At 39.0% G+C, this 25754-nt stretch overlaps 1 protein-coding gene across 1 annotated transcript in view; it reads right to left on the bottom strand.

Moving 5' to 3' along the window:
• HEATR6 (HEAT repeat containing 6) overlaps positions 1 to 24872 on the bottom strand; it is a 43677-nt gene extending 18805 nt beyond the window's left edge. Inside the window, exons 1-11 of the mRNA XM_065896908.1 lie at positions 24653 to 24872; positions 22427 to 22534; positions 20126 to 20266; positions 19549 to 19664; positions 18589 to 18703; positions 17023 to 17124; positions 15605 to 15742; positions 13454 to 13752; positions 12487 to 12664; positions 6580 to 6786; positions 6091 to 6190 (exon numbers count right to left, since the gene is read on the bottom strand). Of these exons, the coding sequence (XP_065752980.1) occupies positions 6091 to 6190; positions 6580 to 6786; positions 12487 to 12664; positions 13454 to 13752; positions 15605 to 15742; positions 17023 to 17124; positions 18589 to 18703; positions 19549 to 19664; positions 20126 to 20266; positions 22427 to 22534; positions 24653 to 24871 (1723 nt within the window). The 5' untranslated portion in view covers position 24872. The remainder of the gene's footprint in view (positions 1 to 6090; positions 6191 to 6579; positions 6787 to 12486; positions 12665 to 13453; positions 13753 to 15604; positions 15743 to 17022; positions 17125 to 18588; positions 18704 to 19548; positions 19665 to 20125; positions 20267 to 22426; positions 22535 to 24652) is intronic.
• Positions 24873 to 25754: the final 882 nt, after the last annotated feature.

Raw genomic sequence — 25754 nt, 5'->3', positions numbered from 1 at the left:
AAGGTTCTGATGAACCTAGGGGCAGGACAGGAATAAAGACGCAGACGTAGAGAGGACACGGGGAGGGGGAAGGGTAAGCTGGGACGAAGTGAGAGAGGAGCACTGACATATATACACTACCAAATGTAAAATAGATAGCTAATGAGAAGCAGCTGCATAGCACAGGGAGATCAGCTCGGTGCTTTGTGACCACCTAGAGGGGTGGGATAGGGAGGGTAGGAGAGAGACGCAAGAGGTAGGGGATATGGGAATATATGTATACATATAGCTGATTCACTTTGTTATACAGCAGAAACTAACACAACATTGTAAAGCAATTATACTCCAATAGAGATGTTAAAAAAATAGACTTTAAATCAAAGACTGTAACAAAAGACAAAAAAGTGCATTACATAATGATAAAGAGATCAATCCAGCAAGAAGATTAAACACTTGTAAATGTATGTGCACCCCACATAGGAACAGCTAAATACATAAAGCAAATATTAACAGACATGAGGAGATACTGACAGTAATATAACAGTAAGGACTTTAACACCCCACTTATATCAATGGATAGGTCATCCATACAGAAGGAAACAATGTGTTTAAGGAAACACTGGCCTTAAAGGACACATTATACTACCCTGACTTAACAGATATATATAGAGAGAACATTCCACCCAAAACCAGCAGGATACACATTCTTTTCAAGTGCATGTGGAACATTCTCCAGGATAGATCACATGTTAGGCCACAAAACAAGTCTCGATAAATTTAAGAACACTAAAATCATATCAAGCATCTTTTCAGACCAAAATCCTATGAGACTAGAAATCAACTATAAAACACTGGAAAAAACACAAACAAGTGGAGTCTAAACAACATGCTACTAAACAACCAATAGGTCACTGAAAAACATCAAAGAGGAAATTAAAAAATACATTGAGACAAATGAAAATGGAAACACAGTGTTTCAAAATCTGTAGGGCACAACAAAGGCAGTTCTTAGAGGGAAGTTTGTAGCAGTAGGGCCTACTTCAGGAAACAAGAAAAACCTCAAATAAACAATCTAACCTCATACCTAAAGGAACCTAAGAAAAGAAAAACAAAACTCAAAGGGGAAAATAAGGATCAGAGTGGAAAGAGATGAAATAGATACTAAAAAAAAAGAAAGAAAGAAAAGATCAATGAAACTAAAAGTTGGTTCTCTGAAAAGATAAAGAGAATTGATAAATCTTCAGCCAGACTCATCAAGAAAAATAGAGAGAGGGCCCATATCAATAAAATCAGAAATGAAAGAGGAGATACAACCAACACCACAGAAGTATAAAAAGATCATAAGAGATTACTATAAACAGTTATATGCCAACAAATTGGACAACCTAGAAGAAATGGATAAATTTCTAAAAACATACCATCTTTCCAAGACTGAATCAGAAAGAAAGAGAAAATCTGAACAGACCAATTACTGAAACAGACCAAGTAATGAAATCAAATCAGTAATCAAAAAAACTCCCCCAAAACAAAAGTCCAGGACCAGATGGCTTCACAGATGAATTCTACCAAACATTTAAAGAAGACTTAATATCAACTGTTCTCACACTATTCCAAAAAACTGAAGAGAATTCAATTTCCAAATTCATTCTACGAGGCCAGCATTACCCTGACAGCAAAACCAGACAAAGACACTACAAGGGAAGAAAATTACAGGCCAATATCCCTGATGAACACAGATGCAAAAATCCTCAACAAAATATTAGCAAACCAAAGTCAGCAATACATTAAAAGGATCATACATCATGATCAAATGGGATTTACCTCAGGGATACAAGGATGATTCAGTATCTGCAGATCAATCAACCTGATACACTGCATTAACAATATGAACAGTGAAAATCATACATCATCTCAATAACTGCAGAAAAAGCTTCTGACAAAATTCAACATCCCTTTATGCTAAAACCCCTCACCAAAGTGGATACAGAGGGCACATACCTCAACATAATAAAGGCCATATATGACAAACCCACAGCTAACATACTCAACAGTGAAAAGCTGAAAGCATTTCCTCTAAGGTCAGGAACAAGACAAGGATGCCCACTCTTGACACTTCTATTCAATGTAGTATTGGAAGTCCTAGACACAGCAATCAGACTAGAAAAAGAAATAAAAGGCATCCAAATTGGAAAGGAAGAAGTAAAACTGTCGCTGATGACATGATACTATATATAGAAAACCCTAAAGACTCCACCAAAAAACTATTAGAACTAATAAATGAATTCAGTAAAGTTGCATAAAATTAATATACAGAAATCTGTTGCATTTCTATTCACTAGTAACAATCCATCAGAGAAAGAAATTAAGAAAAAAATGCCATTTACAATTGCATCAAAAAAATAAAATACCTAAGAATAAATTTAGCCAAGAAGGTGAAAGACCTGTATTCTGAAAACTATAAGATATTGATGAAAGAAGTTGAAGACAATACAAATTAATGGAAAGATACATATACCATGCTTATGGACTAGAAGAATCAATACTGTTAAAATGTCCTTACTACCCAAAGCAATCTACAGGTTCAATGCACTCACCATCAAAATACCCACGGCATTTTTCACAGAACTAGAACCAATCATCCTAAAACTTGTAGGGAACCACCAAAGACCCCAAATAGCCAAAGCAATCTTGAGATAAAAGAACAAAGCTTGAGATTTCACATGCCCTGATTTCAAACTATACTACAACACTGTAGTAATCAAAACAGAATAGAGAGCTCAGAGGTAAACCCACACTTACATGGTCAATTTATCTATGACAATGGCAGCAAAAATATGTAATGGAGAAAAGACAGTGTCTTCAATAAATGGTGTTGGGAAACCTGGACAGCTACATGCAAAGGAGTGAAACTGGACCATTTTCTTGTATCATATACAAAAACAAATAAAAAATGGGTTTAAGACTTAAACATAAGACCTGAAACCATAAAACACCTAGAAGAAAACACAGGTAGTACACTCTTTGATGCCAGTCTTAGAAGTATTTTTTCGGATTTGTCTCCTCAGGCAAGGGAAACAAAAGCAAAAATAAGTAAGTGGGATTACATCAAACTAATGAGCTTTTACGCAGTGGAAGAAATCTTTAATAAAATGAAAAGGCAATCTACTTAATGGGAAAAGATATCTGCCAATGATATATCCACGTGTGTGTGTGTGTGTGTGTGTGTGTGTGTGTATATATATATATATATATATATATACACACACACACATATATATATATTTCTTAAAAAGGAAATCATACAACTCTGTAACAAAAAAACCCAATCCCATTAAAAAATGGTCAGAGAGCCTGAATAGCCCTTTCTCCAAAGAAGACATACAAATGGCCAAGAAAAACATGAGAAGATGCTCAACATTACTAATCGCCACTAATCATCAGGGAAATCAAAAGCACAATGAGATATCACCTCACATCTGTCATAATGGCTATCATCAAAAAGACAAGAAACAAGTGTTGGCAAGGATGTGAAGAAAAGGGAACCCTCACGTACTGTTGGCAGGAATGTAAATTGGTGCAGCCACCATGTAAAACAGTATGGAGGTGCCTCAAAAATTAAAAACAGAACTACCATATGATCTAGCAATTCCATTTCTGGGTATTCACTCAAAGAAAACAAAAACACTGATTTGATATATGCACCCCAATGTTCACTGCAGTATTATTTACAATAGCCAAGATATGGAAACAACCTAAATGCCCAACCTAAGTGGATAAAAAAGATGTGGCATATGTATACAATGGAATATTACTCAGCCATAAAAAAAAGGACTTCCCTGGTGGCGCCGTGGTTAAGAATCCGCCTGCCGATGTAGGGGTCATGGGTTCAAGCCCTGGTCCGGGAAGATCCCACATGTCGCAGAGCAACTAAGCCTGTGCACCACAACTACTGAACCTGTGTTCTAGAGCCCACAAGCCACAACTACTGAGCCCATGTGCCACAATTACTGAAGCCATGGGCCTAGAGCCTGTGCTCCACAACAAGAGAAGCCACTGCAATAAGAAGCCAGGGCGCTGCAACTAGAGAAAGCCCGCATGCAGCAATGAAGACCCAATGCAGCCAAAAATAAATAAATTTATTAAAAAAAAAATGAAATCTTGCCATTTCCAACAACATGGATGGAACTAGAGGGTATTATGCTAAGTTAAATAAGTCAGACAGAGACAAATACTGCATAATCTCACTTATACATGGAATCTAAAAAACAAAACAAATGAACAAACAAAACAGAAACAGACTTACAGATACAGAGAGCAAATTGGTGGTTGCCAGAGGAAGTTAGGGCATGCATGAAATAGGTGAAAGGGATTAAGAGGTTACAAACTTCCAGTCATAAAATAATTAAGTCACAGGGATATAATATACAACATAAGGAATATAGTCAATAATACTGTAGTAATTTTGTATTGTGAGAGACGGCTAGCTACTAGACTTATCGTGGTGATCACTTGTGATGTATTTAAATGTTGAATCATTATGTTCACCTGAACATAATGCTAACTATACTTCAATAAAAAAAAAGTTTAAAAGGCTAAAGTGACATAAAAACTAAATATCACGCATGAACCTTGAATGAACCCAGGTTTTTTTTAAAAAGCTATAAAAGACTTTTGGGGACACATGAGGAAATCTGAATGTGGACTAGACATTAGATAATACTATGGAATCAACGTAATTTTCTTAGGTGTGAGAATGGTATTGTGTTTTTTGGAGATTGTCTTTATTTGGGGGAGATACATACTGTGGTATTTAGGGTGAAATATGTCTATAATTTACCTTCAAATGATTCAAGGGAAGAAAGTCTATATAAATACGTACACATAGACCAAAATATGCATATAAACACACACACGTACACATATACACACTGATACATATATGTAGAGAGAGAGAGAAAACAAATATGACAGTGTTAACAACTGTTAAGTCTAGGTAGAGGTAACAGCTGCTCACTGTACAATAGTACAAATTTTCTGTGGGTTTAAACAGTTTAATAATAAAAGGTTGCTGGAGGACAAAGTCAGATACTTGAAAGGGACCTTTGAGACATGGTTCACTCCCCTCAGTTTGCAGATGAAGAAAAGCTAGTGCAGTGGAATGAGCAGGGGACTGAGCCAGAAGACTTGGGCTGTCTTAATCTTACTTCTGCAACTGAAGTGATAAGCAATCTTATGGCAAGATTTACCTTCCTGGGTCCCCTTTTACACATTGGTGAAAGGGATGAACTGGACTTTGTTTACATATTTACATATCATTATCTCATTTAAGCCTCATAAAAATCTTATGAGGTAGGCATAGACCTTCCTGTTAGGAGGAAATTAGGGTTCAGAGAAGGTCATGACTATGCGATGGCAAAAATGGGAGTGAGCTGCAGACTGACACTGGGTCCAGAACATCTCCCATGATGGCACAAAAACATCCGTGCCTTCTTCAAGTTCTACAATTCTGACTAAGAACTCAACAGAATGTGGTCTGATCCTGAAGCTTGCAACCAAAAGAAAAACAAGTCTCCTAAAGGCAACACATACATATTATATGTGGAAGTAAGTCAGGAAATAAGAAGTAAGACTGTAGTTAGTGAAGATTTGAGGTTCTGATATTTTATCTGAACTCCAGAGAAGTTAATGTTAAAGAAGTTAGGTTTTATATTCCACTTCTTCCTTCCAAAATGAGGATAATGTCTGTCTATCTGAGTCCATCCATCCTCTACTTATATCTAAAGGATATGAACTATTACACTATTACATACTAGAGTGGGACCCCCTGGGATTTTGCTCAATCTCAATTCTAAAGGGATACTCTGGTCACTGCACTGATGCATTGAAGAGGCATTAAACTTTACAGTTAATTCTCCAGGTCACTTCTTTCCAGTGGTGTCCACTGGGGCTTAAGGGGTCAAAAGTGGGATTCTAGCAATAGTTGATTCCCCCCAAATTTTGAGGAGAATAAGCAGAGATATCTTAGAGCTATAAAAATGCTCTATTTTTAAAAAACTAATAATCTAGATCTGGTTGATATAAAGAAGCAATCAGTTTCAAACTACCACCAACCTTTGTGGCGGATATAAGGCTTTATCTGGTTCCAGACTTTGGTCAGCAGGCTGAGTTTCAGACGGTTATAAGGTGAATTTGATACTAAGTTTGCAAGGCACTGCAAAACACAAAGAAGAGCTCATCAGTGGGCCTGACACAGTCACAGCATAGAGACAAAATTTTAGAGCCTTTAATTTTAAAAGTCTTTATACTTATTTAAAAATCAGTCCTTTGCTTTTTTGTTTTTTTTCAGAGGGAATAGCACTTGTATTCTCATTGGTCCAACTTAATACTAAAGATAAAGCAGTATTTTTAGTAAAACATTTATGTGGACATACAGAGATTGTAGGTATGATCAGACAAGTAGAAACAGACTTCCAAACAGGGTATCTTTAATAAAATTACTACTTAGTTATATTCTTGTCAATTCACTTTTGGGCAATATAAACATTATGCAAAAAGAAAGAAACTGCCTCTGTTAACTCACCGATAACTTGGCACATTTACCTTAATTATCTGAGTAAGGGTCTGTGAGGATGATTCAGCCACCAAAGCTAACAAAAGACATCTGTGCAACTCTTTAATGCTAGAAGCGATCATTACAGAAAAGGGAGTGAAAGCCCTTCTGTGGTCACTGGTATCTTCAGCGACAGAAAGAAACTGCTTTGAGCCTTCCAAGATGGCAGATAAAACTTGCAGAGCACAGGCACGCGTCTGAAATTTCAGGATGATGCACAGCAGTTAGAAATCAGGAATCGAATCCCCTTCTTCCTATATATATGTTTTTCATTTTCCAAGTATTTAGGATCCCTTTAATTAGAGGGCAATGTGATTATCCATCAGGCCCTAAGAGCAGCCGTGAACTAAGCCACCTGCGCGCCGCCCCACCCCCACACTTCAAAAAACCAACAGAGCCTCAAATCACGTGGCTGTTAGGGTTTCCTACTGTAAGGAATAAGCCTAAGCTGCACCACAGTATAAAAACCTGATGTCACAGCATGAAAATAACTTCAAGATGGGAAGCCTAGTTTACTAAAGCATAAAGCCAAATGAAAAGAGAAAAGCAAACCGCCTGTGGGCAGGAAAAACTACACGCATCTAGGGTCTGTTTCATATCAAAGTTCCCGAGGACCTTCTGCTTTACGTTCCAACCTAAAGCATCCGTGAGTGCTCAATACTAATTACATAGGATACTAGAAACTTGGTGCATACTCAGCTTGGCAGGCACCATTAGTGACCCAACTTTCAGAAACATTCTTAGGTACAGAAACGAAAATCTGCAATAAAACCTTTGATACTCAAAGGAATACTATTAAATATAACTTTATGGATAGAAAGGAAAACATGTGCACCTTGATCAATGGACTGCTCTATCTATCAGGAATAGTGCCACTGCATTAAGATTTTCTTTATAAGGTTAAAAGATTACTTGTAATCAGTATTCTGATGATTGTGCAGTATTAAAACTCAGAAAAGAAAAAAAGAAAGGAAAAGAAAGCCAATTTAACCAAAATGGAATGTAGGTGATAAATGCAGGACTACTAATATGAAATAATACTGTACCCTCTTTGGCCAGCTCACCCCAAAATGTCAATTAAACCTTTCAGTCAGATATTTAAAAAGCAAGGAATCAACATTATAATTCTAGGATCTAATCTAAGTATTTACTCAATATGAAGCATATCTGAGTTTGGTGTGAAAAAGGTTTTCCAGAAAATCTTCAACTGTTATCTCCAAATTACCAAGAAATAAATCATTTCTGCATGCTTTTCATAGAATGGAATCATAAACAAAAAACTAAAGATTTATTGCTTTGAGAACAAATTTGTAGTATAGTAGTATGAGTCTTTGGAATTAAGCATAATCACTTAAGGAAGGCAGGAAGTTGACAATGTATTAGGAAAGTGTGTGTCAGAGAGACAAAGAGACAGAGAGAGAGCTCGTGCACAAGTCAGCTGGTCCAAGAACTCAGATGAGGTGCTAGCAACCCTTTTCCATAAAGCGCCAGTAGCACAAATTTTATAGTCTAGACTTCGCAGGCCACAGTCTTTGTTGCGACCACTCAACTCTGCTATGGGAGCACAGACACTGTACAAAGAAATAAATGTGACTGTGTTCAAATAAAATTTTACTTATGGACAGTGAAATCTGAATTTCATATAAATTTTACATGTCACAAAATATTATTCTTTTGATTAAAAAAATGTTTTGAAAGCGTAAAAACCATTCTTAGATCATAGGTCATACAAAAACTGGTAGTTGGCCAGACTGGGCCCACAGGCCATAGTCTGCCAACCTCTGATTAGACTGCTGGCTGGTCTTAACCAAAAAAGCCGGATGTTATGCTAAACCTCCATTTCTTTAGAACATAATTAAAAATTACAATTTCAACAGCTCACAAACCAAATAAAATTAAAAGCCAAGTTGTAGAAAGAAATGAACTAATACTCAAAAGTAAAAATTTTTCAGCTCAATTAACTTTGGTACCTAAAGTGGGAAAAAGCATACATGACTATCACAGATGAAAACAAAAGAATGTCACTGTAATTAGTCATTTTTTACCATCGAGGTATAAAATCTATATGGAAATATGATACTATATCAAATTTTACTTCTCATAGTGCTGATTTATTTCCTTTAAACACTGTTTAATATACCTCTGTTGTTATAAAAATGCTATTCATGACACTGAATCAGGTTCAAGTTCTGCTTCATTTATTTTTGTATCAATATTTAATACTGTTTACCATTCTAATCAGCACTTCCAGCAGACAGTACTGATGTACAAGCAAACCATAAGAGGTGCAGCTCTCCAGAGAGCTCATTTTGTTAAGTTTTTATTGTCTGAATATTTACATTGGTAGATGAAAGCCTTTTTAATCTTATAAACATCAGTGCACTCAGTTTCACTAGAGGGTAGTTTTACCTCCTTGGGCACAAAGGCTTGTTCAAAGGTAATGAAACAAGAAAGCACTTTTCCTTTTTTGCTATTTAAGGATATAGTAGAAATTTTTGCTGAGGTAGCTCAGTCAATCCTTATTTTTTCCTTTTTTATGTATGTTCAGTCTCAGCATATTTCTGGGGGAGTGATGAAGTCGTCACTGCTGGGAATAGCTACCACTGAGGTTTCAATGCAGGGCACCTGGCTGTGCTTGTCTTTGACTTTGTCCAAGTCCTGATTATCCTTCACATATGTTCAGGGTTAATTTCATTTGAGCACACCCCCAAAGTTGGATGCCTTTTAGGTGGAGGCATGTGCATACTGTGTCAAGGTCTCTAGATTTAGAGACCTCCAAGCAAAGGTCACCTGTTCTTAATTGACCATAAAAGAGGAAACCTGATTACCTACCATTCCGTGACAGTTAAAAGTTTCAACTCTTTATTCTCTTTCCTAGTTATGATAGCTATTATCTAGATTTTGATTTGTTTCCACATTTCATAGCTCTTTAAAAGAGAAACAAATAATCATCATGGAATTTGAAAATCAGGATAATTCTAAAGGTACCAAGAAGAAGGCATGGCCTACAGTTTGTCCCTTAGGTCACGTCTTGTTGATATATATACATAATCTACTTTTGTAACACCTGAGGAAATCATATAGAAGAAATTCTTAAAATAGTCATATTGTTACTAGTAGCATTAGTATTATTTTAATTAGTCGTATTATTTTACTGATTGCTCTGTCTTGCCTGAAAACACAGGATGTGCTTTCTGAAGCACATTTCCAGCATGTAAACATGTGATAATTTCCCAAGTACCATCACACTGCCAAATCCTAGAGGAAATTTCTAAGTTTTCTCCTTCTCAATGAACCATTCTAGCATCTTACATTCCAGTTTCCTGAAAGTAATCCCTGTCATTATTGGTGTTCTGAATGGAGTAGTCCAATCATGTTTCCTTCTGTCCATTTCTCTCTGGAAAATTTCCCAGTATATCAGTGACAATTGTGCTTCCAATTGAATCTACCATAGGTCATATCAGAGCTGCCATGAACTCAAAACCATCATCACTGTGTACTTCAAGGAGAAGAGACATTATTTTTGTCTTGTCATGTTTCATCCTGGCTAAGACAAACTTCAGTCTATACTATCCAACTCTATACTCAATAAGCACCTGAGATGACCACTCAGCTTTTACACACGGCTGCGCCTTTTAACCTAGCTCTGATCAGTCCAGAATGCTGTTCTATTCCAATGACATGAACTAGTATTTTTTTTTTGGCCATTTCTTGTGGCATGCGGGATCTTAGTTCCCCGACCAGGGACTGAACCCGCGCCCCCCGCAGCTGAAGCACAGGGTTCTTAACCACTGGACTGCCAGGGAAGTCCATGAACTAGTACTTTTAATTTTTGCACGTAACTTTCTAGAAGTCTTTCTAAAAAGACTCTCTCACTGACATCATCTACCAAAACACTTTTTTCTAACATTGTTCTTGGTTCACAATTAATTACACTATGGACAGTTTGCAGTGGTGCGCTCCAAGACCTGTTGTGGACAATTATCATGACCCTTATTTACACCCTTCTAAACCTAGTATCTGCTAAAAAATCTGAGTATATTCATTTCGCTTGCCATTACACTGAACTCATGAATTTTAATCATTACTTCGATCTTTTAAAAAAACTGTGTAAGAATGATGACTGGTCTTCCCTTTCTCCAGGACCTTTGTGTGGCTTTCGTGCTAGACCTAGGACTTCTCCAGAAGGGAGTTCTATATTTTTTTTCACTCATCACATCTCTTGCATTACTGAAATTAAACAGCAATAACATATGTAAGAAGTACCCAAATCAAGGAGGACCATTTTGCAGTAAGTAAAATTTCTCATGGCAATTCAAATGTAAATGTTTGAAAAATACAAAGATATAAACATCATGAAAATTATTTCAATCTACTTTCATCTCCATCTCCTTGGCTACTTACGGCAGCTCCCCTCAGCTGGAGGGTCTTCAAAAACATAAATACATATATATATATATATATATATATATATATATTTTCAACCTTCATAGCAGTTTTCCTTCCAATTACTAGAATGGCCTCATTATTTATTTATTTGCCACCACCATTTTTCAGGTTCTCATTTGCTGATGATTCAGTCAATCTGAAGAATTTCTACTGGTTTAACTATTTAGTATATTGGGTATTTGAAATACCGTACAAGGCATTTTTGTGTGTGCATAATTAAGGCTAGTTTATTTTTCTTCACCCTGTAAAAGTGCTGAAGGGTCATTTAGAAGTTTTCTTATAGAGTAATTAGCTAGTCAAGGAGATGATCAAAGGGAGTTTCAATGTATGATGGATTGCTAGTCCTCCTTATTTTTAAGGGAAAAATCTTAAAAACAGAAAATAATACTATTGGCCTAACTAAAACTATTCATTTTGAGAGGGTAGATTAATTACCTGAGGATACCAGATGCCATGTAGCATGACTTTTTTTGTTTGTTTTGGTTTTTTTTGTTTTTTTGCGTTACGCGGGCCTCTCACTGTTGTGGCCTCTCCTGTTGCGGAGCACAGTCTCCGGACGCACAGGCTCAACGGCCATGGCTCACGGACCCAGCCGCTCCGCGGCATGTGGGATCTTCCCAGACCGGGGCACGAACCCGTGTCCCCTGCATCAGCAGGCGGACTCTCAACCACTGCGCCACCAGGGAAGCCCTGTAGCATGACTTTTTAATGTTCATTATTGTAAGAGGAATCTAAACAGCACACTGTTTTCCTTATTTGGGTAAAAAGCTAACTTCTGGAAAAGAGCTAACATATCCAAGAAGAGGTAAATATTTGATCAGCCATAGTTACCTTGCTGTAGCTATCCATGACTGCCAAGTTACTTTTCCTTCTTTTCTAAAAATAAGTTTTTCTCATTAAAATATGTATTACTATTACATGTGATTTGAAAAATATGGAAAAGTTGAAGAAAAAAAAACCACTGTTGGGATCATATAATTCTATATCCTATACTTTCATAAAGCATCATCAGCATTTCCCTAACCATCAGCATTTCATAACCATTATATACCATGATATTCCAGTGCGTATTAAAGCCATTTTTAACTTCTTTCTATTATAAACACCATGGCAATCAACATTTTCATAAAACAAAGAGAAGCACAGCTTCTTCAGCGCAGCTCAAAGAGGACACTGAAACAATAACTCAGTGTGCTTGTGCTTCAAGCAAGCCCTGGGGCAGGAGGTGAGCTCAGTGTGATCTCCCTCTACCTGATATTCACATAAGCCCATTTCCTATCCTCCTGCCTATTTACTGGTTCTCAAGTCAGGACTTGGGTCGGTATTATTAAGAGCCTTGTTCAGATAAGATCAGATGGGGCAGTAAGATCAGATGGGGCAGAGAAAACAACAAAGACTTGTAAAGATTTTCTTCCTAGTTATAACCCTTAGAATTTAAATGCTCTTACCTTTGGAGAAGGATCTTTTAATGTAAGAGTCATCAAGGACACAGACTGTGGGCTTCCAAGCTCCGGTGTATCAGGAACAAAGGCTGACCAGTAGCCATAAAGAACTTTTTTTTCTATTGATTTTATAGTAGAAAGAAAACAGGCTAATGCTCCTTGGCGAACTTTGGCTTGGTAAGACCTTTAATAACCAAAAGAAGGAAGAAAAAAGCCTTTTAATTGTTTTTAAAAACATAAGCATGAAATGCTATTTATTCCAGCCAACTCAAATGATACGGTGGGAAATTCAACATTCTAAATAAATCTGAAAGATGCCAACATTTTAAAAATTATTTCAAAATGTGATCAAAACATGTTAAAGCAATTTGTTTATCTAACAAGCTAATAAAGTCAACAATTAAAAAAACACAACTAGATAGAGAATAAGAGGGCAACATTTTGATATTAGGAAATCAGTATTAAATATGAGATACTGCAGAGTATCCATTCATCCAACAGATATGTACTGAGAATCCTTACGTATGTGCCAGGCACTGTGCTGAGGCTGGCAGACATAAACTAAGCCCCTGCCCTTGACAAGCTTATTAAAGGCAGAGACACACAGTTAAAGAGACTACAACACAGTAATCAGAGATAAGTCAAACAGTCACATAGGAGGGGTACCTAAGCCGGAATAAGGGGTCAGAAAAGGCTTCTCAGAGTACATGATTGCTGAGCTCATACTGAAGATGGGTAGTGGTTAACAAGGCAAAAGGCAAAAAACATGAAAGAAAGAATAACCCAGGCAGAGGAACCACATGTACAAAGGCAGATAAGAGAACAATGCAAAATGCATAGTAATACAAAGTCCCACGTAAATGAGACTCTTCCAAGTTAAATCACATGCGGCAGTCAGACTTTTAAGCAAGGTTAGAAACTTATACACACAACTTAGAATATAAAGCATAAAAATATAACAAAATACTACTACCTCACTTTACTCTGCATGCCTCCTTCAGCATCAGAATAGTCTGACTCACTACTGCTGACTCTCTTCCAACTGGAAGAACTGAAGGATGAGGAGACTTGGTCTTTTCCTGCAGCTCCACTTCCAGCTAATGGCAAACTCGGAACACCCAGGGAGGAGGGGCACTGAGTGTCCCCTTTATGCGGGTTCAGTCTGCCTGAGCCAGTGACTGGGGCTACTTCTCTTTCACCACTGGATTCTTCCTCCTCCTCCTCTCCTTGCTGGATTTTCTTCGCTTTTACTTTTGATTTTTTCCTTTTATTCTGATTTTAGGAGCAAATGAAAACACATATATGATAGCTATTGGTAACTTCTCATTTGATAATTACTAAGTATGTCTCCAACACGTAGTACGGACAAAGAAGAGGAGAAGAGAAAAAAGCGGCACTTAATACTCCATACGTCAGGCACTATGCTAAGTGTTTATGTACAACTCACTGGACCAAAAGAAACAAGGTAGGAAATACATGGGACAGAGCAAACCTTGTGACCTGGGTTTAAATTCTATATCTGTGATCCTGGGCAAATCATTTAGCCTCGCTGAGCTTGCCTTTCCTCATCTGTTTAAGTACAGACTAATGCCACCTTCCTTGAACGGTTGTGAAAGCATTCAGCCTTCTCAACAAAGGTTCTGCAAGAGATCAAGGTCTACAGAAAACGACTTGAGTGACTATTTTCTCAGTTCTCCCAAACAGGATATGCAGCTAGCACCACTCTAGATGCATAGGAGGGATGTTACTCCTTTACATACAATCCAGGTTTTAGAGCACTGGGGCTTTGTAGATATAAAGTAAAAGCCTGGGGCTTCCCTGGTGGTTCAGTGGTTAAGACACCACACTTCCAATACAGGGGGCACGGGTTCGATCCCTGATCGGGGAACTAAGATCCTGCATGCCGTGCAGCGCAGCCAAAGAAACAAACAACAAAAAACTTAAAGTAAAAGCCGGGTTCTTTCTCTTCTGCTACTTCCTTCTTTCGGACATCCAAAGATCTTTGGAATCTGTGCTCTCCTCTGCATTCTCAAGGTCCCTAGCCTTTAGGAGAGAAGGTCCTCATGACTTCTACCTTGAGTTATTAATGTGGCTCCAGACTCACACCCTTTTACTTGCTATCACAGTGATTTCTCTGAAATGCCAATCTGATCATATCACTCCCCTGTATCAGATGCTTCATTTCCACCACCTATAAGACAAAAACCCAAACTCCTTAGCACACTGTATATGACCCTTATGATTTGGCCTCTGCTACATACTTGACCCACCTTCCCCTCCACACACCTGACACTCTAGCCCATTGTTCAACTCGCATTCCCTAAGACTGTGTACCTGTTGTTCCCTCTGAATAAAACATTCTCCTTCCTTCTCTATACTATTACTCATTCTTGAGGCTCAGGTTAGCCACTATATCTTTTAAAAAGCACCCCCTTACTCCTCTATTGGTTGCCCTGGATGTGCTCCTAGAATACCCCGTGAATGTTCTGTTGAAAGAAATCATAATACTGCAATGTAGTTGTTTATTTATCCACCTTTGCTTTCTCCCCCAAATTCCTAAAACCACAATCTATGTTCCTAATGCTTAGCACAATGTCTGGGATATAACAGATGCTCAGTAAATGTTGATTAAGTGAATGAGCGAAAGCATTTCTAATTATAAGCATTTTAATCAGGTATTACATTTCTAGGTGTAATACCTCAGCCGTGTATCTGTATGCTTTAGGTTCTCCAACAGAAATAGGAGGGAGATGGCAGCTATCTGGAAAGACTGGGAAATGTGGCAGTGGCAACAGAGACCTATAATATTTACCAGCTAGCCTGCTGGAGAAAAAGTCTGTTGACCTGTGGCGTTAAGCATTTGAGGGATGCGGATGCTTGGCTGTGGGTAGGAAGCGAATGCCCATTTCTATAGCTGTTACACTGCCTAGACTGCTTAGAAGTATAAGATGTTCTAACTGGTAGTTAGCAGTCTGATAATTTAAATTTACTATGCTAAAAACCCTAAGTTGAAATCAAATTCAAGGTGAGCCTTTGGCACAGCAGTGATGCAAATCATAGAAAACACACATAGCAAGCAATTAAAAACAATCCACAACTTAAATCTAAATATACGTAAATGTACCACAGCTGGTCGAGAAGTGCTGGATTCTGTCTGCTGCGGTTTGATGGGTGGTCGTCCATCATACTGAGGAAGTGGAGTGGGGTACAACACCGTGGGCATCTCTATGTTTAGTCCAGGGAGTCCATGGAACATGGTTTTCTAATAATGATGATTAAGGAACACACAAACACACATACAACGAATCATAAAACAGAATTATTCACCATGTTCTGAATCACAGATGAATAGATTAATGTTTAAAAGCTTTATTAAGGAAACTGAAATGAGAAAGAAAATAGATACCCTGAAGGTTTAGAGCTTAAAGGAGAGTTTAATTTCATCTAGACCATGGGATCTGGTTTGGCCAGATCAGGTTAAACTTTAGATTCTAGTTTATTTACTTACTACTTTTATTTACTAATTTAAAAAATTTACCCAATCAGTTTTGTCCAATATTTTATCTATAATTTTTTTAACCAATCTATCATTTTATTTAGCATATCCATGTCCAAATCTAGCTCTCTATTATCTATTAGGGAGTAGGGGAGATGGTACAGGAAAAGAATTAAAGTTTTAGTCATGATAAAGCTAAGTTATCATACATGGCTTTGATCTAAGGTCACCACAAAGTTTCTTTCTATTTCTTGGCTGAACTGAAGACAGATGGATCCCCAGAGAGGTTGATCTGACTCTCCCACTGACTGGCAGGCTCAGAAGCCAAAGGATGGCAGCCTAATGATACACGTCTTGATTGGCCTGCCTACTACATGGGAGCTAAAGCCAAGGAGAAGCACTGGTTCCTCTTTCAAGTCCAAACAGATTCAACATAATCTAAAATTAAATAATCTACAGATCATACCTCATAACCCATTCCCAATAAAATTTTAGAATTTTCTTAAGTTTACTAAAGCAAGATTTAGTCTTTTCAGTTCTTAATTTTATTTATTTTTAATTAATTTATTTTTGGCTGCACTGGGTCTTCGTTGCTGCACACGGGCTTTTCTCTAGTTGTGGCAAGCGGGGGCTACTCTTTGTTGCAGTGCACGGGCTTCTTACTGTGGTGGCTTCTCTTGTTGCGGAGCACAGGCTCCACGCGCGCGGACTTCAGTAGTTGTGGCTTGCGGGCTCCAGAGCGCAGGCTCAGTAGTCATGGTGCACGGGCTTAGTTGCTCCATGGCATCTGGAATCTTCCTGGACCAGGGCTTGAACCCGTGTCCCCTGTGTTGGCAGGCGGATTCTTAACCACTGTGCCACCAGGGAAGTCCCAGTTCTTAATTTTAAATATGTTTAAATATGAACATTTTATTCTTCTCTCTTAAAATATAATACCCTAAAGCTAGCCTTGGAGTAATGATGTAAACTGGTCCTTATGTCTGGGGTATAAACAGGAAAGACACTAACCACATGAGGACATGGGGTTTAAACGGGCAATGCCTTACCTTTAGCACAGCCAGAAGAGCTCCAAGTTCATCAGTCTGTGTCAGTTTCATCTTCCCACCATTTAGAAGAGACTGTATACCTTTTAATGCATTTTGTAACAACTAGAGGGAAAAAGGAGACCAAGTTAAAAGGTAAACGAAATTTGGTTGTCCAGGGACCAACTTTCTAGCACCACGTAGGATGGAGAAAGAAAAGTCTTCAGATGATGAAAAAAACTTTAGACAGGGGAGGGTTAAAAAAAGAGCAGAGATGAGGATCCAGAGAAGAAAGCTGATGAGCTACTACTAATTATTTTCTAGAAGAATGGAGTGCTTCTCTTGAATAAGAGTGGTCTTTTCATACATGTTTATAAACCCGCACGTACTAATCGTGAGCAAGAAAAAAAAAAAAGAAGAGATGTTTAGTGGGAAGAGTACGATAGGAATAAAAATGCGGCAGCAGAGACTGGAAACAGGAAATCCCTATCACGCAGTAACCAAAGCAGCTCTTTTCACAGCAGCTCTTAAAAGCAAAGAAATGTATGTGGGGACAGGTTTCTAGAGGGCAATTCTGATCAAGATTCATTTTTTGGCCAGTAATGTCATTTCTAGGATTCTGTCCTTAAGAAATACTCCCTACATGGAAAGGATGTGAACTGCAGCCTTGTTTGAAATAGTGCAATCACTGAAAAAAACTTTAATTTTCCATCAATTATGATATTTAAGAAGCTAACCCTCTGCTACATATGAAACTTAACAATAATAGCAAGCACTTTTCCAAGCATATTTAAGTGCTTTTATGAACAGTTCATATACACCTCATAAGACCTCTACAAGGTGGTTATAACATTTCTCCCATTTCAGAGATGAGGAACATGTAGGCTCAAGAAGTTAAGTAAATTGCCAAGGTCTCCCAGCTACAGCAGTTAGAAAGCATGAAGTACATCAACAGGTATTGAAAAGGTGTCCAAGATATATTAAGTTTAAAAAGGAGAGAGAGCTGCAAAACAGCATATTAAATATGATCCCACTTAAAAAGTATAAATATGCTCATTTATATACAAAAAAATCTGGGGGCATGTAGAACAAATTGTTCCCAGTGGCTCTGTCTAAGCTGGGGACTATAAGAAACTTTCGCCATCTTTGATTTGTAATTTTTGAAATGTGTCACTTTGAATTTAAATCATGTTAATAAACTGTCATATTTGTATCAGGTTTTTAAAAAAAGAAAAAATATTGCAGATATTGTTGAAATCCACTCCTTTCCCTTCCATCTAAAAGACAGTCACTAGTCAGAAATTTTTTATTTCCACTTTTATAGTCAGGAGGGTAAAAAGAGTTTAAGAACCTAGAATTGCAAAACAAACAAAAAAACAAGGCAAAACAAAACAAACAAAAATAATTTCTTGTAATTTAAACCTGAAAGATATGGGTTCAGCCTTTTTAGGTTATAAACATCCCCTTATGCCTATATCTCTAGACAAAACTAATACAGCAACAAGATGAAACTCTAATAGCAGCTCTTGTTCTACTGCTGCTTGTAAACACATCTGTAACAGTCACAGGATCAGTAGTAGTCTCACCTACCATGCAAAACGTGATATCATCCATATCAGATGATTTTGGAGACTGTAAAGTGGTCAAGAAAGCTTGGAAGCAGATATTTTGGTAGGGCTCCTCCAAGTACGGCTGTCCTGGCACACTAAAACACACACAGAAAAAGCAACTCCAACTCAGTCACCTTTGAAATGGGGCTTGCAAAAGAATAAGAATTAAAAGTAACAGCAATACTGACTAATGGAGTTGGAATATACCCTTGAATGAAACTGTATCATAGAAGATTGTGCACTCCGGTTAATTAACTACTGCTGTGGACCAGCACAAGGCTGGAACGAATAGGAAGAAGAACGGTTTCCACAGGGAGAAGTTACAGAAGTCTGTAGTGAAACGAGTACACAGAAAGCGAAATCTTTTTCATTATGCTTTTCAGTTCTGAGAGGGAAATAATGCAGACAGGTTGTCAAGCTAGAATCACACAGCTGAAGCTGCCTTCCTAGCCACTGGACAACACTGCAATGTAGAGATAAGATATTACACATCAGTTCAAGCTTGTGCCACTCATTTTCTATTGCATGAATTTAGAATTGGGCAGTTGGGATTGGTTCTGTTTTCTTAAAGGAAATTGGCCTTGACAGATATATCTCACCAAAGCTTAAATGAATATGAATATATCCTTCTCGAAGACTTAATCTGGTTAGAATTTATACCAACAGAAAACAAAACCTCAACATATTGCACATGTATCACTTTTACCATATTTTAGAAATAAAGTTCTAGTCTAAGGTCCTAGTCCTTCACTTCTTCATAAGCAACATTAAAATTAAAAATAAACAACATAAGATGATGTCACTAGCAAAGAGCACAGGAAATGCAAAGTAGGTTATTTTTCTAAGTTGGCTCTGGCTTCAGACAGATTGAACCACCTATAAAGGGCCCATGAGAGGCCCTATCTTATTACACCTGGGAAATCTGACTGAATCCACATACCTGAGACATAAGTTTGCCATACAATGCACTGCAGCTCTCCTAACTTCAGGGTCCGACTGAGCCAAGTCACTCAGCTTCATCAAGAGTCCGCTCTTGCCAAGCAAGTCTGGGAGGTACTGAAACAACATCACAGCCAATGTTGGCCGAAGAAAAGCTTCTAGGAAAACATTACTTTTTAAATAGATTTCTTTTTTTTAACTAAAGGGAATTTAGGTACCAAAAGACTAGCTGCTAGGTAAATCCTTCAGACAGGCATGCAAAAATATGCCCAAAAAGCATCAGTAAGGATCAGCACTCCCAGCCTAGGTTGTTGCTGAAGCTCTTTCGTCTTGGCTGCATAGCTGAAGGGTAATGATAATCATAATAATGATTAATATTTACCAAGTGCCAAGCACTTTACAAGTGAGACTTCACCCTCAGAGGAGCTATTTTACACGTGAGAAAATGAGGCTCAGAGTGACTGAGGAAGGGTTACACATCTAATTAATGGCAGGACAGAAACCGGAACACAGGCTTGCTGGTTCAGAGCCTGTGCTCCCAACCTTTCAAAGGAAAGACAGAATGCAGTTTAAACTACCTTTTGACACTTTGAGCCATTGCAGTAAACCAGGGCTGCCAAGGCTTGGAGAATCTGCATGTGTGTCCAGGAACTGCACTGCTGAATAGCAGAAATAGTATATGCCAACAGGAAATCCAGGTTCTGTTCATCAACAATCACCTATCAAGAGGGGAAAAAATTATGATCTAACTTCTAGAAAGATATTTAATCCTTTTCAGACATGAATGCTCACCTGAATCAAGCTGTTTAAGAAACAGAGAGGGCACGTGTATCCATCTTTTTCATGTCAAAAAGATCAGCTTTAAAGACCTTGAAAGTCTTATCAAGAGGACTCCCTCCCTGCCCCAGGGCCTTGCTCACTTCTTCCCCTTTACTCCCTCCACTCAAAGTATAACCTGGCAAAGTCCTTGTAACTTTTCCTTGAACTAACCAGACACTGGCAGCTGTAAATACACAGATATGTAAGACTCAATCCGCTGAAAACTTTTAATTCAACTATGTTGCCTAGTAAATGCTCAACAAATACTCTGTGACTAAATATGTCTGCTGAATAGCTACTATGTCTCTGCCATGATGTGGGGAATATAACAGAAAGAGACGGCATATTCCTGTCCTTAAGGAGTTTATAATTTTATTGGGATAAAGTAGGCTAATCCAAGTACCAATTCACAGACAACTGAAATAAACTGCCACCAAATGTTAGAAACTTGGTTAAGGGCTGTGGGTGCCATGGGTGATTAGGAACTTTTCCAACTGCCAGTGTTAAAAAGATGTTACCGCTGAGAACAGCAAACATTCAGAAGCCACCACATCAGTTTGAAAAATTCTAAACTTGAAAAGAGCCGTATTTCATTTAGCAAGTCACATGCAGCATACACTGTTTTACCCTGGTTACCTCCAGCATATTCAGCCCCTCTTTTCTTGCTGGCAGGATACTGATCTTATTTGGGTGTCTACCTTCCCCACACGAGACCCGAAGGTAAACCCCAATTCTGCTAAGACAGTGGTTTTCCACCAGTAGCAATTTTGTCCCCCAGGGAACACTTGGCAATGTCTGTAGACATTTTTGATGGTTCGAATTGGAGAGATGCTACTGGCATCTAGTGGGTAGAGGCCAGGATGCTGTTAAACATCTTCCAATGCACAGGACAACCCCTCATAGCACAGATTTATCCAATCCAAAATATCAACAGTGCCAAGGATAAGAAACCCTGACATAAGGGCTGAGCTGTATATTGTAACCATCTAGGGAGCACAGGTCCTCCAGGTGATTCTAATGGGCAGTCAAGGTTGAAATCCCTTGTTTAAGCCATTCATGGTAATACCATTCCCCTGATCAGACTGCTGTAGAGGGGTTCTCGTATGACCTAAGTCTCTCCAGCCTGATATCAGGGAAGAGACTGCTGGAGAGTCTGTGAGGCAAGCTTCCTCATTCTTAAATAAAAGAGACAAAAAATAAATAGTTCTTTTGCTTCTGCTGGGTGTTATTTATTTTCCATGGGATGCCTGGATTTTAAGTGTGAGAGTTGCTAGCTGAGGATAACCCATCCACTGAGGACGGCAGAATGGAAAGATGCCAGAAAGCCTCTTAATTATTAAGTGCCCCTAAAGCTGCATCCCTTGAGGCCTGTGATGTAAGATAATTTTTAAAAAATTATTTAGCTATTCTGGCTTGGCTCTTCTGTTTCTTGCAGCCAGAAGCATCTTAGATTACATAATGCTAATTGATAACTACATTCACATACTCATGTGGTAGCTTATAGTAACAGCCTCAAATTTTGAACTGTTCCTAAAAAAAGATACCAGATTTATTTAGCAAGTTGGAAAACATTCTGAAGAGAGGGGAGCTACAGTACAGACCTTGACATAAATAACAGGGATCTTTTTATCTAGGTCACCTTGCCCCTGAGCTACTTCTTATGTTCTATGAAGACCAAAAGTAGATGACAAAAATGGTAGCTTTGGGAGAGGGGAAAAAATACTGGTAGGAAAGGGGTAGGGGATATTTCAATTTATTCATAGATATGTCTTAGTCAAATATATCTTTCCTGAAAAATTCTAAGACCTGGGGGCTTGAATGATATTGGTTTCCTGAACCAAATGGATAGGAATACCTCTGATGGACAAATCTGTAGAATCTTTTTTTTGGTCAGAGTTATATTTGTTTTAATATAATTCTTAGTAAGGCATTTGCTTCTCACATTTGCACAGCTTCTGAAAAGACCAGCCTATCATACCTATCACAGATGTAGTATCTCAAAGGTACTTACTTATTCTCAAAATTCATGATCTGAATTCTAAAGTTACCTATATGATTACCTGTAGTGTGTTAAGTAAATGGTGGATAAGCTGAGACAATTTGCTGACAAGATGATTCTGATTAAGAGGCACCAGTTGGCAAGCTTGGACAAGAAGAGTACTGACGTCCTACCAAAAAAAAAAAACAAGAAAAAAACAGACAATGAAAAGGTGCTATACCTGTTAGCCAAGAGAAGACCCGCCCCCAACACAGCCAAATGAGAAAATAAAAGTGAACGTTCACACTCAAAATGGGGAAAGATGAAATATGAGGCAGAGAGTAGGATGACAGCATAAAAATAGCATGTGCTAAAAAAGGAAAAGAATCAATATGATTTTTCTCAGGCTAGAGACTCCAGAGTCTCTACATATGTAGAGACAGTACAATTAAATAACCAAAGAAAGGATTCCAGAATATAAAAGCACACACTGAAATTAAAAATACCAAAGGGTAAGCAAACCAAATTTGCAATGTCACTGGGAAAATCAGAAATGACACTTGTACAAATTTCATGTAAAATTAGGAATTCTTTTTACCTATTTGCAAATCACACTATTCATTCACCTATTGATGTTTATTGAATTAAAAGGCTCTGAGCACCTTCCCTGCGTCATGTAGTGTGCCAGGTCTTTGGGCTCCAAACATGAACAGACACATTCCTGAATCTCAAAGAGCTCACAATCTAGTGAAAGAGACAGAAATACTATTCACAAATAATTAAAGTGAATTAGGTCCTGAAAGAATTCAGTACAAATTCTGCAGGAATACAGTTATTAGGGAGGTCTTGTGGAGGTGATTTTTAAGCAGAATCTGGAATGATCTGAAGGATGAGTAAAACTCTGCCAGACAGACAAGGCACCGAAAGACACAGCAAGCAAAGGGAATGGAGTGGGCAGGCTCGGAACAGGAGTAGGTGTGGAACACCAGTATGTGCTTGAGGAACAGCAAGTTTTAAAATGACTGCACACAGGGCACAGAAGCAGGAGTGATGGGACATAAGACTGGAAAGTCACAAATTATATAAATAAAGCAAAAGTCCCCGACTCCTCCCTTAATTCCACTCTGCTCCCTAGTGACGCAAACTATTTTGTTGTAAACTCTCCCACACATTGTTTTGAACTCTTTGCGTCTATAAATGTACATTTATGTTCAAGCCCTCCCCACCCTATATTGGTCTCATACTGTAACTTGCTTTGCCCAGTTACCAATACGTATTGGAGATCCTCCCAAATCAGAGTTTTACTTTTCTAATGAGATTCTTTTCCGCTAAAGAAAAGGTCACTCTGGCAGGAGAGCAAAGAATGGTCTGGAGAAGGACTGAAAATAATAAGTTAGAGGAGACCAGTGGAACAATCCAGGAGAATCATCTTGCCTGAGGGCCTAAGGCTTTGGCAATGGGAATGGGGGAGGGGGCGGTGGACTGAGAAACATTTCTGACATAGATTCTGAAGAATCCAGATTGGATAGGATCTGGGAGGAAGGAAAGGTGAAGAACCAGCGTCTGCACCTTTGCTCTGTGTGACTGGGCAGACTCCATGTTTGTGTGTGTTGGGGGATGGGACGGATTGGGGATGTGGTGGGTGTATGGAGACAATGAACTAATTTTTAAGAACTGTCAAGTCTGAGGTGCCTGTGAGCACCAGAAAACAGTGGTAAGACTGGGTCAAAAGTTCAGGGAATTCAGTAGCATCCAAGGCCTGATGTGTGTGAATACTATTGCTCAGAGCCAAAGTACTTCAGAGAGTGCGGAGCTAGCGTGGAGTAACAGAAAATGGCTGGGACTTTGAGACACTTTAGTTCCAATTCTAGCTCTGCCTTTTGCCAGCAATATGACACTGGACCTTTTTTGTGAGCCTCAGTATGTTTATCAGTAAAATAGACCTAATAATACCCACGTTCTAAGATCCCTAGAACCGTGTACGGTACAGTACAGTACGTGGTAGTAAGGAATTTTATACACAAAGTGCTCTGAATGCGGGGAGCGGAGGGACGGGAAGGTGGCACCAGAGATGACACCTGCAATGTTATCAGAGCAGAAGTCATCAAGCTGGGTTTTGAAAGAAGCTAGTTTGCCAGGCACGGCACGGTTCTTCCAGAAAGGGAGGGCGGAAAATATGCCACGGACGGAGGGAGCAAACGAGCCTGCAACTAAACACTGCGAAGTGGGGGTGCGAAAAGGCTAGAGAGGCGGACGGGAGCCACCAGCTAAGGTCCCCGAAGGGTGGGGCCGGGGCCAGCGGGCCTACCTCCGGGGCCACGCCGCTGCCCTCGCTGTAGTTCTCGGAGATGAGCTGGTCGAAGAGCAGGTGGATCTCGGTGCGGCTGGAGCTGCTGTCATCCGGTCGCAGGGCGCAGAGCCTGGCTGACAAGCAGCGGAACCCACGACCCTGCTCGAGGGGTGGCTCCCCCTGCGCCTCTTTCGCCGGCCCGCACATTAAGGAACCCGCTACTTGCGCCGCCGCCATCTTTCCTACGTAGGACCACAGGAAAATACTTCCGGGGTATTCCCCGCTTCCGCACGCCAATTCCGGAAATGCCTGTTTCAAACCAGAACCCGAGGTGGGAGGGGTTCTGAGACTACGGGACGGATCCTCGGACTAGTACCCTGTGAGTGTATATGAGAAATTATGTGGGAGACTTTTTCGCCGCCCACCTCTCCTTGAGCCCTGACGAAAAGTGGGGACTCTGGAGAGTTTGTTACTGGGCAGGGCTGACATTCCTGTTCAGTACTAAGCGTTTCAGATTCAGTCTGGGGTTGCAGGAAGGCCGCTGTGGAGGGGAGTGGCGGAAACTGGTAGTTCGACATCCTTCTCTTCTTACATCGTATTGGAGCCCCTAATTTTTTCCCTAGACACAAAACCACCCTGAATAAAAACTGTGTTCCCCAGTATTCTTTGCAGCTGGCCGTGAATCCTGTAGATCTTAAAGCACCTAACCAGCACAGAAGTAATTTGGGAGTTCAAACTGAACCATGTAAAATACAACCTGCCTAAGGGTGACATGGTTGAGATTGGACACCCCAAGATCTCCTGAAACCTTAAAAGCAAGAAGCTGGAAAGGAAAATAGCCATTTAAAAAGCTGTGAACAGTTTTCAGTCACACTGGAAGTGAAGGCTTGAAATTTACATTTGGGCAGACTGGGAAAACCATCTCTAGGATGTTTGAGTTATGCAAATATAAAGCAAATTCTCACCCATAACTCTTAGGGAAACCCTTGAAGTCACCCAAATGTACATATTTCATCCTGTGAATAAAATACTTATGTTTAGCAATGAAAATTGGTGATACGCTTTAGAAGAGCTAGTTCTCTGAAAACTTTGGGATTCTTTGGGAAGAAATACTTATTTT

The sequence above is a fragment of the Phocoena phocoena genome, chromosome 19 (assembly GCF_963924675.1).
Source record: "Phocoena phocoena chromosome 19, mPhoPho1.1, whole genome shotgun sequence".
NCBI classification, from domain to species: Eukaryota; Metazoa; Chordata; class Mammalia; order Artiodactyla; family Phocoenidae; genus Phocoena; species Phocoena phocoena.
This window is presented reverse-complemented; position numbering and strand designations above follow the sequence as displayed.